The 16,046-nt window shown below is 43.5% G+C and overlaps 1 protein-coding gene across 2 annotated transcripts in view; it reads left to right on the forward strand.

Moving 5' to 3' along the window:
• MYO18B (myosin XVIIIB) overlaps positions 1–16,046 on the forward strand; it is a 565,740-nt gene that overhangs the window by 101,572 nt on the left and 448,122 nt on the right. For both annotated transcript variants that reach the window (XM_033955841.1, XM_033955842.1), the window contains one exon: positions 1,122–1,222. In XM_033955841.1, the coding sequence (XP_033811732.1) occupies positions 1,122–1,222 (101 nt within the window). The remainder of the gene's footprint in view (positions 1–1,121; positions 1,223–16,046) is intronic.

Genomic DNA, 16,046 nt, shown 5'->3' on the forward strand with positions numbered 1-16,046 from the left:
GTTTTATCCTGGGTAAACTTGTGTTTGCCAACAAAAAAACCCAAACAAATGTGTTTGAAAACTGCAGCTCCTTCTGGTATAAAAGGGTAGAGTTAGATCAGGATAGAAGTGTACATGCAAGGGTTTCCTTTTGTTTATTTATTTTTCTATATTGTTCTCCCCAGACAGCTCAGCATGGTTTACATGAATTTATTCAGGTACTCAAGCATTTTGCCCTGTCTGTCCTGGTGGGCTCAAACTCTATCTAATGTACCTGGGGCAATGGGGGGGGGGGATTAAGTGACTTGCCCAGGGTCACAAGGAGCAGCGAGGGATTTGAACCCACAACCTCAGTGCTGAGGCTGTAGCTTTAACCACTGCGCCACTCTAGAAATCAAAATGTAGCAAAAGTGAGCCAAGTATAGGACAATCAAGCCATTGTGACATCACTGATGAGGTTGACTCCTATTGGTGGAATGAGGCATTATGATGTCACAATACCAGCTCTGGTTATCAGAGGTTGAAACTTTTCTCACTATTTATTTATTCAATTTTTTAAACTGTTCTCCCAGGGAAGCTCAGAATGGTTTGTGTGAATTTATTCAGGTACTCAATCATTTTTCCCTGTCTGTCCTGGTGGGCTCACAATCTATCTAATATACTTGGGGCAATTGGGGGGGGGGGATTAAGTGATTTGCCCAGGGTCACAAGGAGCAGCGTGGGTTTGAACCCACAGCCTCAGGCTGCTGAGGCTGTAGCTTTAATCACTGTGCCACACTATAAAGTACCTGTATTAATCCACATTTTTAAAGGAAAGCTCCACAGGGAGAATCCCTTTGAAATGCTTGAAGGCCCACAGGTACATCATACAATGTTTTCATAGGTCTACAAGCCCCTCCCCAAAATTGCTCAACAAAAGAATATGGAACCTTTTTTTTGTGATGGCCACTGATAGCAGTTCACTGGAGTTGCAAAGCATTTTATACAAACCTAAGGATTAGATTAGATTAGATTAGATTTTCTCTTCATTGGACAGATGTTTTAGCGCCAGGACTTTCTTGATAGCTACTGAATTTTGATACAAATGAGGGTAAAGCCGAGGGCAGTGAAGAGATTTATGTCTATTCTTTTCCTTTTTGAAGACCATGCTCTTGGAGAATATTCGCGTCGCCCAACAACCAGAAGGAGAAAGTAACTTCAACGTGTTTTCCTATTTGCTAGCTGGAATGGACTTGGATTTGAGGTAAGGAGGGGGGAGTTATTGTTGGTTTTTTTTTTTTGCTGTGTAGCTGTATTATCGAATTTATGCTGTTTAGATTGATTGTAATTTATGTTTTTTTAATAGTTTTGTTACTTGATTAGAACTTTAGGAGATTAAGGTGCTCGTTTTCAAAAGCGAAAACATCTGAAAAGCAGCAGATGGATGTGTTTCCTGCCAAAATATCAAAATTGTAATTTTTGTAAAGACAGAATGAGATGTTTTTAGACTCGGTGCGTCCAAATTGCAAGGAAGCGTGTTTTGGGCTGGATTTGAGTGGGCTTACAATCTGGACATTTTTCTGTGAGGTCCAGGGCAGAAAAGAAGTATGTTTTTATCTAGTTTTATCTCTTTTAGGCATGACTAAGACAGAAAAAGGTGCTCTAACTGACCAGCTGCCAACTGGAGAGATGAAGGCGTGCCCCCCCCCCTTATCCCTCAGTGGTCATTACTACCACCCCTACTTTTTATCATTTCAGTAGTGCTATAAAGTGTACGCAGATGGTCCCTATTCAGAAGAGCTTACAATCTAATTTGGACGGACAGACAGGACAATATAGGGGATTGGGGAGTTTCTTACAGAGAATGATAGGATGAACATAGGTAATTTATGGTGAGTGGAATATAGGAGTTGGAAGCAGCATCAAAAAAGTGGGCTTTTAGCTTGGATTTGATTAGAGATGGTGTCTGTCATGAAGATGTAAAGACTTAACCCCTATCACCCCCCCCCTCCAAGGATGTGATATTAACCAGTTTATATGACAGCTCCATATATTATGGTCCTTCCCAAGAAAGCAGCAAGCAAGTAAATAGAGTAGCCTAGTGGTCGGTTCAGTGGACAATGAATAATGGGACCCAGGTTTAAGTCCCACTGTAACGCTTTCATTTCAGTACAAATATGTGAGTCCTCCTGGAACAAAGAAATACCTTCTGTAGCTAATGAAGACGGGAAACTGACAGGGTTGACGATCAGTCTAGAAGAGGTATGCAGGCAGATCGATAGGCTTAAGAGCGATAAATCCCCAGGACTGGATGGCATCCATCCAAGGGTCATCAAGGAACTGAAAGGGACTATAGCTGAACTGCTTCAACTAACAGCCAATCTGTCGATCAAATTGGGAAAGAATCCGGAAGACTGGCGAATGTTATGCCGATCTTCAAAAAAGATTCAAGGGGAGAACTGGGAAACTACAGACCGGTGAATCTGACCTCTGTTCTGGGAAAGATGGTAGAGGCTCTGATAAAGGACCGCATCATTGATCACCTTGACGGACATGGTCTGATGAGGACCAGCCAGCACGGTTTCAGCAAAGGTAGATCTTGTTTGACAAACTTGCTGCACTTCTTCGAGGGAGTAAACAGGCAGATAGACAAGGGCGACCTGGTCGACATTGTATATCTGGATTTTCAGATGGCGTTCGACAAGGTTCCACATGAATGAATACTTCAGAAAATTGCAAGCCATGGAATCGAGGGTGAAATACTCACGTGGATTAACAACTGGCTGGAGCATAGGAAACAGAGAGTGGGGGGTAAATGGACAATACTCGGACTGGAAGAGCATCATCAGTGGGGTGCCCCAGGGCTTGATGCTTTGACCCGTGCTCTTCAACATCTTTATAAACGATCTGGACATTGGTACGATGAGTGAGGTGATTAAATTTGCGGATGATACGAAGTTATTCAGAGTAGTGAAGACACAGGGGGATTGCGAAGATCTGCAACGTGACATAATCAACCTCAAGAAATGGGCATCAACTTGGCAAATGTGGTTCAACATGGATAAGTATAAAGTGATGCATGTTTATAACAAAAATCTCATGCACGAATACAGGATGTCCGGGGCGGTACTTGGAGTTCTGATTGACAAGTCCATGAAGTCATCCACGCAATGTATGGGGGCGGCGAAAAGGGTGAACAGAATGCTAGGAATGATAAAGAAGGGGATCATGAACAGATCGGAGAAGGTCATCATGCCGCTGTACCGGGCCATGGTGCACCCTCACCTGGACTATTGCGTCCAGCACTGGTCGCCATACATGAAGAAGGACATGGTACTACTCGAAAGGGTCCAGAGAAGAGCAACTAAAATGGTTTAGGGGCTGGAGGAGTTGCCGTACAGTGAGAGATTGGAGAAACTGGGCCTCTTCTCCCTTGAAAAAAGGAGACTGAGAGGGGACATGATCGAAACATTCAAAATACTGAAGGGAATAGACTTAGTAGATAAAGACAGATTGTTCACCCTCTCCAAGGTAGAGAGAACGAGAGGGCACTCTCTAAAGTTAAAGGGGATAGATTCCGTAGAAACGTAAGGAAGTTCTTCTTCACCCAGAGAGTGGTAGAAATCTGGAACGCTCTTCCGGAGGCTGTTATAGGGTGAAACACCCTCCAGGGATTCAAGACAAAGTTGGATAAGATCCTGCTAAATTGGAGCATACACAGGTGAGGCTGGACTCATTTAGAGTACTGGTCTTTGACCTAAGGGCCGCCACGTGAGCGGACTCTTGGGCACGATGGACCACTGGTCTGACCCAGAAGCGGCAATTCTTATGTTCTTATGATCTGTGCAGGATGCAAGGGAAGCCATCCATTGGCTTCCCTTGTGCTGATGTCACCAAGGATCGCATGGCATCAATTGGGGGTAGGTTTACCAGATTTCCTCTTAAAAAAAACAAGGGCACCTGGCCACGCCCTGTTCTGCCCAAGCCCCTTCCCTACTCCACCCACAGCCCCACCCCCACACAAGTCTCGTGTCTCCGTCCCTGAGCTCGGGGCCTTGTCTGGAGGGTCTCTGCACTTGCGTGGACATCGACACAATGATGTCACCAGTGTGTGTGCATACCAGTGTGATGTCATCACATTAACGTCCGCACCTGCGCAGGGGCCCTCTAGATGCGGCCTCGAGTTTGGAGACCTTCCAGAACCCGGCCAAACTGCCAGGTCTTGGAAATTCCTCCAGGTATCTGGACAGTCCTCTAAAAAGAGGACATGTGAGTTTTCCCTGACAGCTGGTAACTCTAATTGGGGGGGGGGGGGGGGGGGGGGGGGTTGTACAGGGTGCATTTGGCACTTGGGACCCTCCTGGTCCACACGAACTAGTGTTCTGCAAAGGGTGCTCTGTACAGATTGCCTTTTATAAAGTCTTAGTGTAGGGTGGATTACAAAGCAGCTCCTGATTGGTGTAGCCTGCCTTTAGTTCCCGGAGGAGGTGGTCAGAAAATACCGAGTCCGCGATTCGCAAACTGCGAATTCGCGGGGGTATACTGTGTTAGTGTTTTCTTTTGATATTGTGCGTGTATTTGTTGTGACCCGCTTTGTATAAAGCGGGATTCAAATGAACAAAATACAAATAACTACTACTGTATTTATTAATTCTATAGTGTTACCGGATGAACGCAGCACTATGTACATTAGGCTATATACTATATACATGCCGCTGTACCGGGCCATGGTATGCCCTCACCTGGAGTACTGCGTCCAGCACTGGTCGCCGTAAATAAAGAAGGACACGGTACTACTCGAAAGGGTCCAGAGAAGAGCGACTAAGATGGTTAAGGGGCTGGAGGAGTTGCCGTACAGTGAGAGATTAGAGAAACTGGGCCTCATCTCTCTCGAACAGAGGAGATTGAGAGGGGACATGATCGAAACATTCAAGGTACTGAAGGGGATAGACTTAGTAGATAAGGACAGGTCGTTCACCCTCTCCAAGGTAGGGAGAACGAGAGGGAACTCTCTAAAGTTGAAAGGGGATAGATTCCGTACAAATGCAAGGAAGTTCTTCTTCACCCAGAGAGTGGTGGAAAACTGGAACGCTCTTCCGGAGTCTGTCATAGGGGAAAACACCCTCCAAGGATTCAAGACAAAGTTGGACAAGTTTCTGTTGAACAAGAACGTGCACTGGTAGGGCTAGTCTCAGTTAGGGTGCTGGTCTTAGGACAGAGGGCTGCCGCGTGAGCGGATTTCTGGGCATGATGGACCACTGGTCTGACTCATCAGTGGCAATTCTTATGTTCTTATGCTCCAAGTTATCGAATTCCCTCTAAGCGAATACCTGAAGCAATAGACGTAAAATGCTGTGCTTATGTTCACAAGGAATGCCAGTGAGGATGAGGTGTATGGCATCAGCTTCTATGAGACAAACTTGGTTTTTCTTGTTACATAGAGCAATTTGGACCCCAGTTCGTTTACAAAAGTTAGATAGCTCTAAGTCTAATAGATGCTGGCATTGTCAACTTGAAGCTGGGACATTAGATCATCTTCTATTCTATTGTCCTTTAATACTTAATTTTTGGAATCAAATTAATAATCTATTGGAAAATCCGGTGGCATTGTCATATGATACTGTTTTATTCAGTACGTCGATGAGAGGTAAGAGTCAAATATCATCTAATGATAACAAAGTCTTACTCATCATGACAGGGGTTGCCATACAACATATTACAAAAAATTGGAAAAACTGGGATCGTCTAAACCAGGGGTGCCCAATACATTGATCGCAATCAACCGGTCGATCGGGAAGGCAACGCCAGTCGATCACGGAGCCCATCCTGGGTTCCGTGATAGACTCGTGTTGCCGTCCCAATCGACCGGCCGATCAGCCTTCCTCTCCCCAAGGTTCCCCACCGGTCATCACTTCACGCACACTCATTCTCGCTGCGTCCTTCCTGCCTGACTGCCAGAACCCGTCTTCCGACTGGGGGATGATGTCACTTCCTTCGGGAGAAGGCGTGAGGGAGGTCTAGGGAAGTCATGACCCTGGAGAGCTGAGCGCCGGCTGCCTCTGGCGGAATCTACAGAGCTGCAAGACTGGAGAAAGGCGGTCGGGAGCAGGAGATGCTCTGCCCAAAAATGCCGGAGCTGCTGCTGCTGCTCTGACGTCTTCAGCTTGAAAATGGGAAGTTGAGTGTCGTGCTAAAAAGAGACTGGAACGGCTCTCATGGAAGACTGGCTTTTTTTCTTTTCCTCAGCCCTGGGGGTCTGGAGATTTGGGCCTGCAGAAACCTCACGCTGACCAGCATTCCTCTCCCCGACATCAATCTGACATCTGAGAGGAATTTCTGGGCCAGCCAATCGCTGCCTGGCTGGCCCGGAACTTCCTCTCCGACATCAGAATTGAAGGGGAGCAGAATGCTGGTCGTGCAAGGCTTCTGCATGGAGAGCTTGGGGAGCGGTGGCTTGGAGGCCTGTTCCCCGGTGGCGACGGCAAACCTAGTGGCTTGGGGGAGGGCAGGGAGAAAGAAACAAAGGGGGCAGGCAGGGAGACAGAAAGAAAAAGGGAACAGGGAGACAGAAAGAAAGTAGGCATGGAGAGAGAGAGAAAGAAAGAACAGGAGGTAGGGAGAAAGAAAGAAAAAGTTGGGGGAGAGAATGAGGTCTGGGAGAGAGAAAGCATATAGGAGGCTGAAAGAAGGGAAGAAATATTGGCTGCAGGAGTGGGCTGAAGTCAGAAGATGTCAGAAGAAGTGCAGCCAGAATGAAGTGAGAAGAAGTCAGAAGAAGAAAGTGCAACCAGAGACTCATGAAATCACCAAACAAAAGTAGGAAAAATGATTTTATTTTCAATTTAGTGATCAAAATGTGTCTGTTTTGAGAATTTATATCTGCTGTCTATATTTTGCACTCCCTTTTTACTAACCCGCAATAGTGGTTTTTAGCGCAGGGAGCCTATGAGCGTCGAGAGCAGCGTGGGGCATTCAGCGCAACTCCCTGCGCTAAAAACTGCTATGTGGTTTAGTAAAAAGGGAGGGGCTATATTTGTCTATTTTTGTATGGTTGTTATTGAGATGACATTGCATAGAGTCATCTGCCTTGACCTCTTTGAAAAAAAAACCCGGAATATGAATGATAATTAACATTTTCTCTGCCTTTCAGTGTGCTTTGTGGGTTTTTTAAAAAAATTTTTATTGTTGGTAGATCATTTTGACTTGGTCATTTTAAAAGTGGCTCGCAAGCCCAAAAAGTGTGGGCACCCCTGGTCTAAACGATACCTTTTAGTGGAATTCTTTGTGTCACATTTACAAAATGGAACGTGTTCTGGCCTTACAGCAGGGGCGTTTAAAAAATTTAGGAAGGTTTGGGAACCATTAGAAAAATACTGTAAAGATTGATAATATTTTTCTTTTCCTCTGTTGATTGTACACATCCGGGGTGGGGGGGGGGGGGGAGGAAGGGGGAGGGTGTGATACTTAAGGTGTATTGAGTGGGAAACTGATGGGAGGGGAGGGGGGTATTTATTTTGAACGAGTATTGTAAGAGCTTTAAGTGATATTAAATGTAAGTTGATTGTATACTGTATCACACTTATCGAAAGTTTTAAAATGAATAAAGATAAATATTAAAAAAAGGAATGTCAGTGAGAAAGATGTCCATTGTTCTAATTGCCTAAGCCACTCGTTTCCTGTTCAGCCATTTTTATCTAGGATGAATTTTCAGCTTAATGTGTGAAGGTCGCATCTTTCTGTGTTCTGTCTAGTGTTTGACATATTGGCTAAGGATATTAATACCTCAGGCATTTTGACCCTCTGCTTCTATAGAATCCCTGATTGACGAAACTTATTTCGAGCCTGGAAGCCAATATTGCCGACACTGACGAGTCGCTGAAAGACAGGCAAAATTGTAGAGAGACCATTTTGGGCCTGAAAGCTAGACCATGTATTTTGAATCGCAGAGAGCTTACTAGCAAGTCTGATGAGAATCTGCCACAGTCTGCAAATGAACCCTGCTTCTCCACAGCTCAGCCTATTTATAGTTTTATGGTAATTGGGTCTACTAATGATAGCTCCGATTACAGAAGGAGAGGAACTACAATAGAGATTAGAATAATGAGCAGAAATGGAATTTCTGGAGCTGAAAGGAAGGAATTTCTGGAGTTGACTGAAAGGAAGAAAAGCCATTTCTCCAGGAGAGGGAGCAAGACTTCTATAAAAGAATTTCATTCTTCATCTTATAGAGAACTTCAGGTTTATCATAGTAGTTTTTTTGATTAGGTTTCATAACAGTTGGGAAAAATCCCATAATACCTACCTATTGCAAATCTAGTTTCATATATATATATACTGTCATATATATATATATACACCCATATAACTCCTGTGTTGAAGAAATTACACTGGTTACCTATGCAACAAAGTGTGCAGTTTAAGATTGTTGTGATTAGAAACATAGAAACATAGAAAGATGACGGCAGATAAGGGCTACAGCCCATCAAGTCTGCCCACACCATCGACCCTCCCTTTTAAGTCTAATGTCCCATTTAAGTAGATTTGTAAGAATGCCATTCTACTGCCCCGCTCTTTCAAGTCTATACCCTAGTGATCCTATCCTTTGGCTGACCCTCGTAGGGATCCTACATAGGTATCCCATTTTTTCTTAAAGTCTGGGACGCTGTGTGCCTCTATCACCTGCATTGGAAGCTTGTTCCAATGCTCAATCACTCTCTCCGTGAAGAAGTACTTCCTGGCATCTCCACGAAACTTCCCTCCCCTGAGTTTGAGCGGATGACCTCTTGTGGTCGAGGGTCCCTTCAGGAGAAAGATATCATTATATCAAGATTATACATCATAGAAACATAGAAACATAGAAGATGACGGCAGAAAAGGGCTACAGCCCATCAAGTCTGCCCACTCTGCTTACCCACCCCCTGTCTATGCCCTAATGACCCAATTTCCTTATCGTGACCCTCGTAGGGATCCCACATGGGTATCCCATTTATTCTTAAAGTCTGGCACGCTGTCTGCCTCCATCACCTGCACTGGAAGCTTGTTCCAATGATCAACCACTCTCTCTGTGAAGAAATACTTTCAGGTGTCGCCATGAAATTTTCTGCCCCTGAGTTTGAGCGGGTGCCCTCTTGTGGCTGAGGGTCCCTTGAGAAAGAAAATATCATCTTCCACTTTGACACGTCCCGTGAGGTACTTAAATGTTTCGATCATGTTTCCCCTCTCCCTATGTTCCTCGAGAGTGTAGAGCTGCAATTTGTTCAGTCTCTCTTCGTACGAGAGACCCTTGAGCCCTGAGATCATCCTGGTGGCCGTCCACTGAACCGATTCAATTCTGCGCAACTCTTTACTGTAATGTGGCCTCCAAAATTGCACACAGTACTCCAGATGAGGTCTCACCATGGCCCTGTACAACGGCATTATGACTTCAGGCTTTCGGCTGACGAAACTTCTATTAATACAACCCAATATCTGCCTTGCCTTAGATGAAGCCTTCTCCACTTGATTGGCAGTTTTCATGTCTGCACTGATGATTACTCCTAAATCTCGTTCTGCTGAAGTCCTAGTTAAAGTTTCTCCATTCAAGAAGTACGTCCTGCATGGATTTCCGCTTCCGAGGTGCATGACCTTACATTTCTTAGCATTGAAGCCTAGCTGCCAGGTTGAGGACCAACTTTCCAATGTAAGCAGGTCCTGCGCCATATAATTCTGTAAACTGCATCCACTTACTATATTACATAGTTTGGCGTCATCGGCGAATAGTGTTATTTTACCTTGAAGCCCTTGAGTCAGATCCCCTATGAATATGTTGAAAAGGAGTAGACCCAGGTCCGAGCCCTGCGGCACTCCACTGGTCACCTCCAATGTTTTAGAGAGGGTACCATTAACCACCACCCTCTGAAGTCTGCCACTCAGCCAATCATTGACCCATGCAGTTAGTGTGTCTCCTAACCCCATCGATTCCATCTTGCTTAGCAGCCTGCGGTGTGGGACACTGTCAAAAGCTTTACTGAAGTCCAGGTACACGACGTCCAAAGACTCTCCCAAGTCCAACTTTCTTGTTACCCAGTCAAAGAAGCTGATGAGATTGGATTGGCAGGACCTACCCTTGGTGAATCCATGCTACCCCAAAGATCTTGCAAGAATTCTTTGAGATCTATAAACCGAGAAGAGAGCTTAGAGATGTAAATGGGATGAAATTAAGTTTGGAGGGTAGAATGTCGACTATGCATGCTAGGATCGGAGCATCAATGATATCTGTGGCTGGCATAGAACTATGGAATGCCTTGCCTGGTATCCTGCAGGTTTGTATGCGGAAGATGAATTTTAAGAAAATGCTGAAAACTCAATTATTTGCCAATGCCTTCTTATGCTAAGGTATATTTCAGTTGATAATCGCCTTCTAGAATTTTTTTTAATTTTTTTTTTTTACATCAATGTATGATTTAAAGCTTGTTTGTATTTCCGAATTGATTGAATTTATGCTCTATCCCTTTTATAACAGGGACGATTAATGATGTTGTTTAGACATGTCTATGTTATTTGTGATAATCGGAGGGAAACAAGATTTGATGTATGTGGTATGGAAACTGCATAATTGCATGCGGTATATAAATTTTTAAATAAATAAATATATATATCTCCTTTGGCTGTTCCCTTTCTTTTCTAAGAAATTTTATTCCTGAATGGTGCTCCAAATTTAGCAGTTTCTTACTTGATTCGGCCCTCCTGTCTCTTGGAATGTTAGACTCACACTGAGCCACAAACATGCATGAGTAACCTTGAGACATGTCACAACATGCACAGACTTGTTTCAACACACTTGCTACTTTCTTTCATACTCTGGTAGATCAATTATTGAATGTGCATGTTGTGGCATGTCTCAAGGTTACTCATGCACGTTTGGGGCTCAGTGTGAATCTAACATTCCAAGAGACAGGATGTCAGGAGAGTCCTCGTACGAATCAAGTAAGAAACTGCTAGATTTGGAGCACCATTCAGGAATAAAATTTCTCACAAAAGAAGGGGAACAACCAAAGGAGATCCATGAACATTCTGCCCCATCGTCCTACTAAGTAAAATTTTGGAACAAGAAGTTTAAGTCCATTGAAGATGACCCTCACATTGGACGTGACGTCAGCAGGAGAGCCAATGGGGTTGTGAAGAGCACGTTGTTGACCGCTGGGAAAAACAACTTCATCTAGAGGTATGGGGGAAGAGAAGGGGGGTCACACATGTGGAGAGGAGGAATGGGAAGAGGCGGGAGGGGGGCGGAGAAGAGGGCGAGGGCAGACCACTGGCTCGCTCCCCCCCCCCCCTTATTGCGCCACTGATGGGGAGCATAATGTAGCAACAAACTTGCCATGGACATTGTCACCGTTCTGGAAGAGCAGACATATTTACGTCAGACTGTATTTATCCATTTCAAGGGCTATGTTTGCCTTTATATTTGACTTGAAGTCTTGCCAAATAGATAACAGGATCACTTCTATGCCACTTGTCACCAAGACACGTCAACTGTTTCAAACCCATTCTGCCAGTCCCTTGTGCTTTTGCTGTGTAAGGCAACCTGCCCCGTTCCATCCTCTTAAAACCACCGTCACAACATCAAGATCCCAAGAGTTCGCTGCTTATTCTGGGCTCCGTTCCATCCTCTTATCCTAATGTAGATGAGAAGTCCTTGAGTGTCAAGCGGTCGATTAATGAAAAGGCTGCTGAATTTCAGTCCCCAATATGACTATCATGTTGAAACTGAGCGTCATTAATGCTTTGAAGAGATCCTGAAAATTATGTTCAAAATTTGAGTGCTTTTGCAAAGTATGTTAGTTAAATCCAAATTAGTCTCGATATTAGAAGCTAGTAAGTCGGACCTAAAATAAAATCAATCAAATCCATGCAGTTCACAAAAATAGTAATAGTGGTATTAGAAATAGTCAGGGGCGATTCGATAACGCTAGGCAACTAACCCTCCCTTCTATGAGAGTATAGCGCGTTTTTTTTGCATTGGCCGTGGCAGTAACAGCTCTGACGCTCATGGAATTCCTATCAGCATAGGAGTTGTTACCGCCGCAGCGGCTGCCAAAACCCACGCTACGCTTATGTAAAAGGATGGGGATAAATGCTAGAATTCTGTAACGGCATCTGGGCACTGAGATTCTGCCATAGAAGGCTAGCTTGAGTTGGAGTCCATCCCTCCCAAAATTCAGCACTATTTCACTGGTCAGCAATGGTCACGGAACATAGCATTTAGCTGGCTAATCGTAAATATTCAGCTAAAATGCTGCGTGCGCTAAAAACACGCAGCTTAGTAAAAGGAGCCCGTAGGGCGAGAGCCAAACGAATCATTGGTCAAAGAGAAAACTCCACTTCTCAGACCTGAAAATAAAATGATCAGTGCCATGAAAGTGAAAGGCAAAAAGATTGCAAGGAGACTGGAAAAAGTTTAACCGTACGAGGGGGCCGCTGAAAAGTTCTCAGCCCAACGGTGAAGAGAATGATGTGGAGCCATGAAACTTGCAAGTTATTCCGCACTTTTCATTTCAATGATATGAATGATTTCAATGACATGGTTGGACTGAGAACTTTTCAGCGGCCCCTCATAGAGTTAAAAAAAAACAAACACAAAACCTTCTTCAAGCCTTAAGAATAAAGCTTTATAGTCATTCAACTTGTTCAGAACATTCAGAATTCATATACTTATCCAACAAGACTTGAGGCATCTCAGCGGAAACAAGATTACAAGATAACTTCCAGCAGAAATCCAATTTTTCTTCAACATTGCATCAGAGGAAAGTGTTTCCAAGTTTATTTCGGTTTTGATATACTGCTCATTGTATAACTGTACAATTTAAAAAAATGGAGTGAAAATAAATTAGATTGACTTACTAAATTATATTAAAAAAAACATACATAATGGCATCAAATAAGATACAGATGGGTAAGAGAGCAGGGGATGAACTACATTGTCATGATAAGAGAAAAGGGGAAAGGAAGAAGCATGAAGAAAAAAATGGGGAAGCGTAAGGAAAAATTCCTCGATCGGTCAATGAACATCAATCTAGCTACAGAACCAATTTAATCTCAGAAAGGATTGACGTTTCTAGTCGTCTGCATCACTAAATATAAAAGCTTTAAGGTTGGACTTTAATTTTGTGCAACCTCTCCTGTTGGCAAAATTGACTTTCAACATATTTACTGCAATGGTTAGCAGATTACTAAAAATGTGTTTGCCCACTCTGCGTATTGCCACTAGATTGCAAGCTCCACGGAGCAGGGCCGACTCGGGTAGGTTTCTGTATGGTACTCTAGGGCCCTCTTTTGCTAAGGTGCGCTAAGCATTTTAGAGTGCGCTAAATCAACATGTGTGCTAACCGCTAACGCGTCCATAGGATAACGCATGATTAGCACGCGCTAAAAAGCATAGCGCACCTTAGTAAAAGAGGGGGTATATCTTACAGAGCTGTAAAACAGTGCTATATTAGTAGACACACTTTTTACAGGGTGGCACTTAGACGAGAGAGTGCTGAAAAGTTCTCAGCCCAATGAACCAACTTCCTAAATTCTGACCTTTATTTTGCCACTGTAACTGAAAAGAGTCATCTTATTTCGTTATGTGTCAATTTGCAGAAATGAAATTCTATGTTTTTTGACATTGTTTCAGGCCATTGATTGAACCATAGCCACGTTATTCTCTTCTTGGATGGGCTGAGAATTTTTCACCACCCCCTTATAGTGTGAATACTTTCTGGTAACCAGAGCTGAGATTGTGATGTCATAATGCCTCATTCCACCAATAAGAGCCAACCTCAACAGTGATGTCACAATGGCTTGATTGTCCTATATTTGGCTCACTTTTATTACATACAAGGGGGTGCTGAAAAGTTCTCAGCCCAACGAACCAACTTCCTAAATTCTGACCTTTATTTTGCCACTGTAGCTGAAAAGAGTCTTATCTTATTTCGTTAAGTGCCAATTTGCAGAAATGAAATTCTATGTTTTTTGACATTGTTTCACATCATTGATTGAACCATATCCGCGTCATTCTCTTTTCGGGTGGAGACTTTTCAGCACCTCCTCTTGTATAATATTTTCATGCACAATGAAGTATTTCAAGAGACTATAGATAAACAAGGTCAAATTGTATTTAAAGGAGTTCCACCCAGAAAACTCATTATTGCCCAGCACTTATTGAATGGTATGACGAGGATTGTAAAAACAGATGACTAATAAAAATCAGACCATTGCAATCAGACAGGGATGATTAAAGACAATTTTGGGTGCCCTCCCTGGTACTCAAGTCACAAAATATTTTGTGGCTCTTTTACTAAATAGGGTTTAGCATATTGGGGGGGGGGGGGATTCTATAAATGTACTCAAAATTTGGACCTCGAAAAAAAATCAGTACTAAAATCTATTCTATAAAAAGTGCATAGCCCAACTCAAGGTCCTGGACTAAAGCCCCCCGAAACCTGCTGTAAATCCTGGTGTGCATGCTGGGTGTGGATACCCCATGCTCTATAACATTGTTCCAAACTTTTCAGTATGCCCTTTACCTATCCATGCCCCTCCCATGGCCATGCCCTCTTTGGGAATGCCCGCCATGGGATTTGAGTGCCCATGTTTATAGAATAGCATCGCAACCGGATGCATGTGCAAACCTTAATTGGTTCCAATTAACATCAATAATTGGTTGTTAGCCTCCAGTTATTGCTCGTTAATGGCTCATGATCTAATTAAGTTACATGTCGATCTTGGATCAGTGCCAAAATTTGGGTGCCATACATAGAATCCGGGAGTTAATGCATAGTTAGTGCTAGCATGCAACTCCATTAAGTGGCTTTACAGTATTTTTGCAGTTACTGTGTGGTAGGGGGCATGTCATGGGTAGAGAATGCCCAACACACCGGGGGTACTTAATAAACACACCTTATCACCAAGGACAATGTGGTACAATGCAACAACCAGAAATAGTCCTCAATGGTTCTCAAATCAAATACAATGGTTTATGAGAGACCAGATTTAGAGCAGAGCTCCAGCAGCAGAAAATCTATCTTTTTTTCAATCACAGCACATAACATGGCTTTGCATGCGATAAGTTTCCAATATCTTGCTATTTAAATCGTGCTTCTATGGTTTTAGAAATCTTATCTGCGCTGGAGCGGAGCAAAGGCTTAGGCGGGTCTTGACATGTTTCGCATCCAGCTGCCTCAAAAAACCCGATGCTAACTTTTCTTGTGCTTGGTCTAGTGATCTGTTGCTTCTTTTCACTTCTCAGCAACAGATCTCGAGACCAGCACAAAAAAAGGAGAGATATGATAGAGACGTTTAAATACCTAAATGATGCAAATGCATGATGGCAGGTAAAGGCCAAATGGCCCATCTAGTCTGCCCATCCGCAGTAACCATTATCTCTTTCTCTCTCTGAGAGATCCCACGTGCCTATCCCAGGTCCTCTTGAATTCAGACACAGTCTCTGTCTCCACCACCTCTTCTGGGAGACTGTTCCCTGCATCTACTAGCCTTTCTGTAAAAAAAGTATATCAGATTACTCCGGAGCCCATCACCTCTTAACTTCACCCTATGCCCTCTCATTCTATAGTTTCCTTTCAAATGAAAGAGACTCGACTCGTGCATTTACATTATGTAGGTATTTAAACGTCTCTATCATATCTCCCCTCGCCCACTTTTCCTCCAAAGTATAGAGATTGAGATCTTTAAGTCTGTCCTCATACGCCTTATCACGAAGACCACACACCGTTTTAGTAGCCTTCCTCTGGACCGACTCCATCCTTTTTATATCTTTTTGAAGGTGTGACCTCTAGAATTGTACACAATATTCTAAATGAAGTTTCACCTGAGTCTTATACAGGGGCATCAATACCTCTTTTTTCCTACTGGCCATATCTCTTCCTTTGCAACCTAACATCCTTCTAGCTTTTGCCGTCACCTTCTCAACCAGTTTGGCCACCGAGTCCCGCTTTTCTGTTGAGTCTCTTTCATTTGACAGGAAGCTCTGGAATAAGAGGACATTGGATGAAATTAAGAGGTGATAGGCTTAGAAGTAATTTAAGGAAATACTTTTTTACAGAAAG

This window comes from Geotrypetes seraphini, chromosome 8, assembly GCF_902459505.1.
Source record: "Geotrypetes seraphini chromosome 8, aGeoSer1.1, whole genome shotgun sequence".
Lineage (NCBI taxonomy): Eukaryota > Metazoa > Chordata > Amphibia > Gymnophiona > Dermophiidae > Geotrypetes > Geotrypetes seraphini.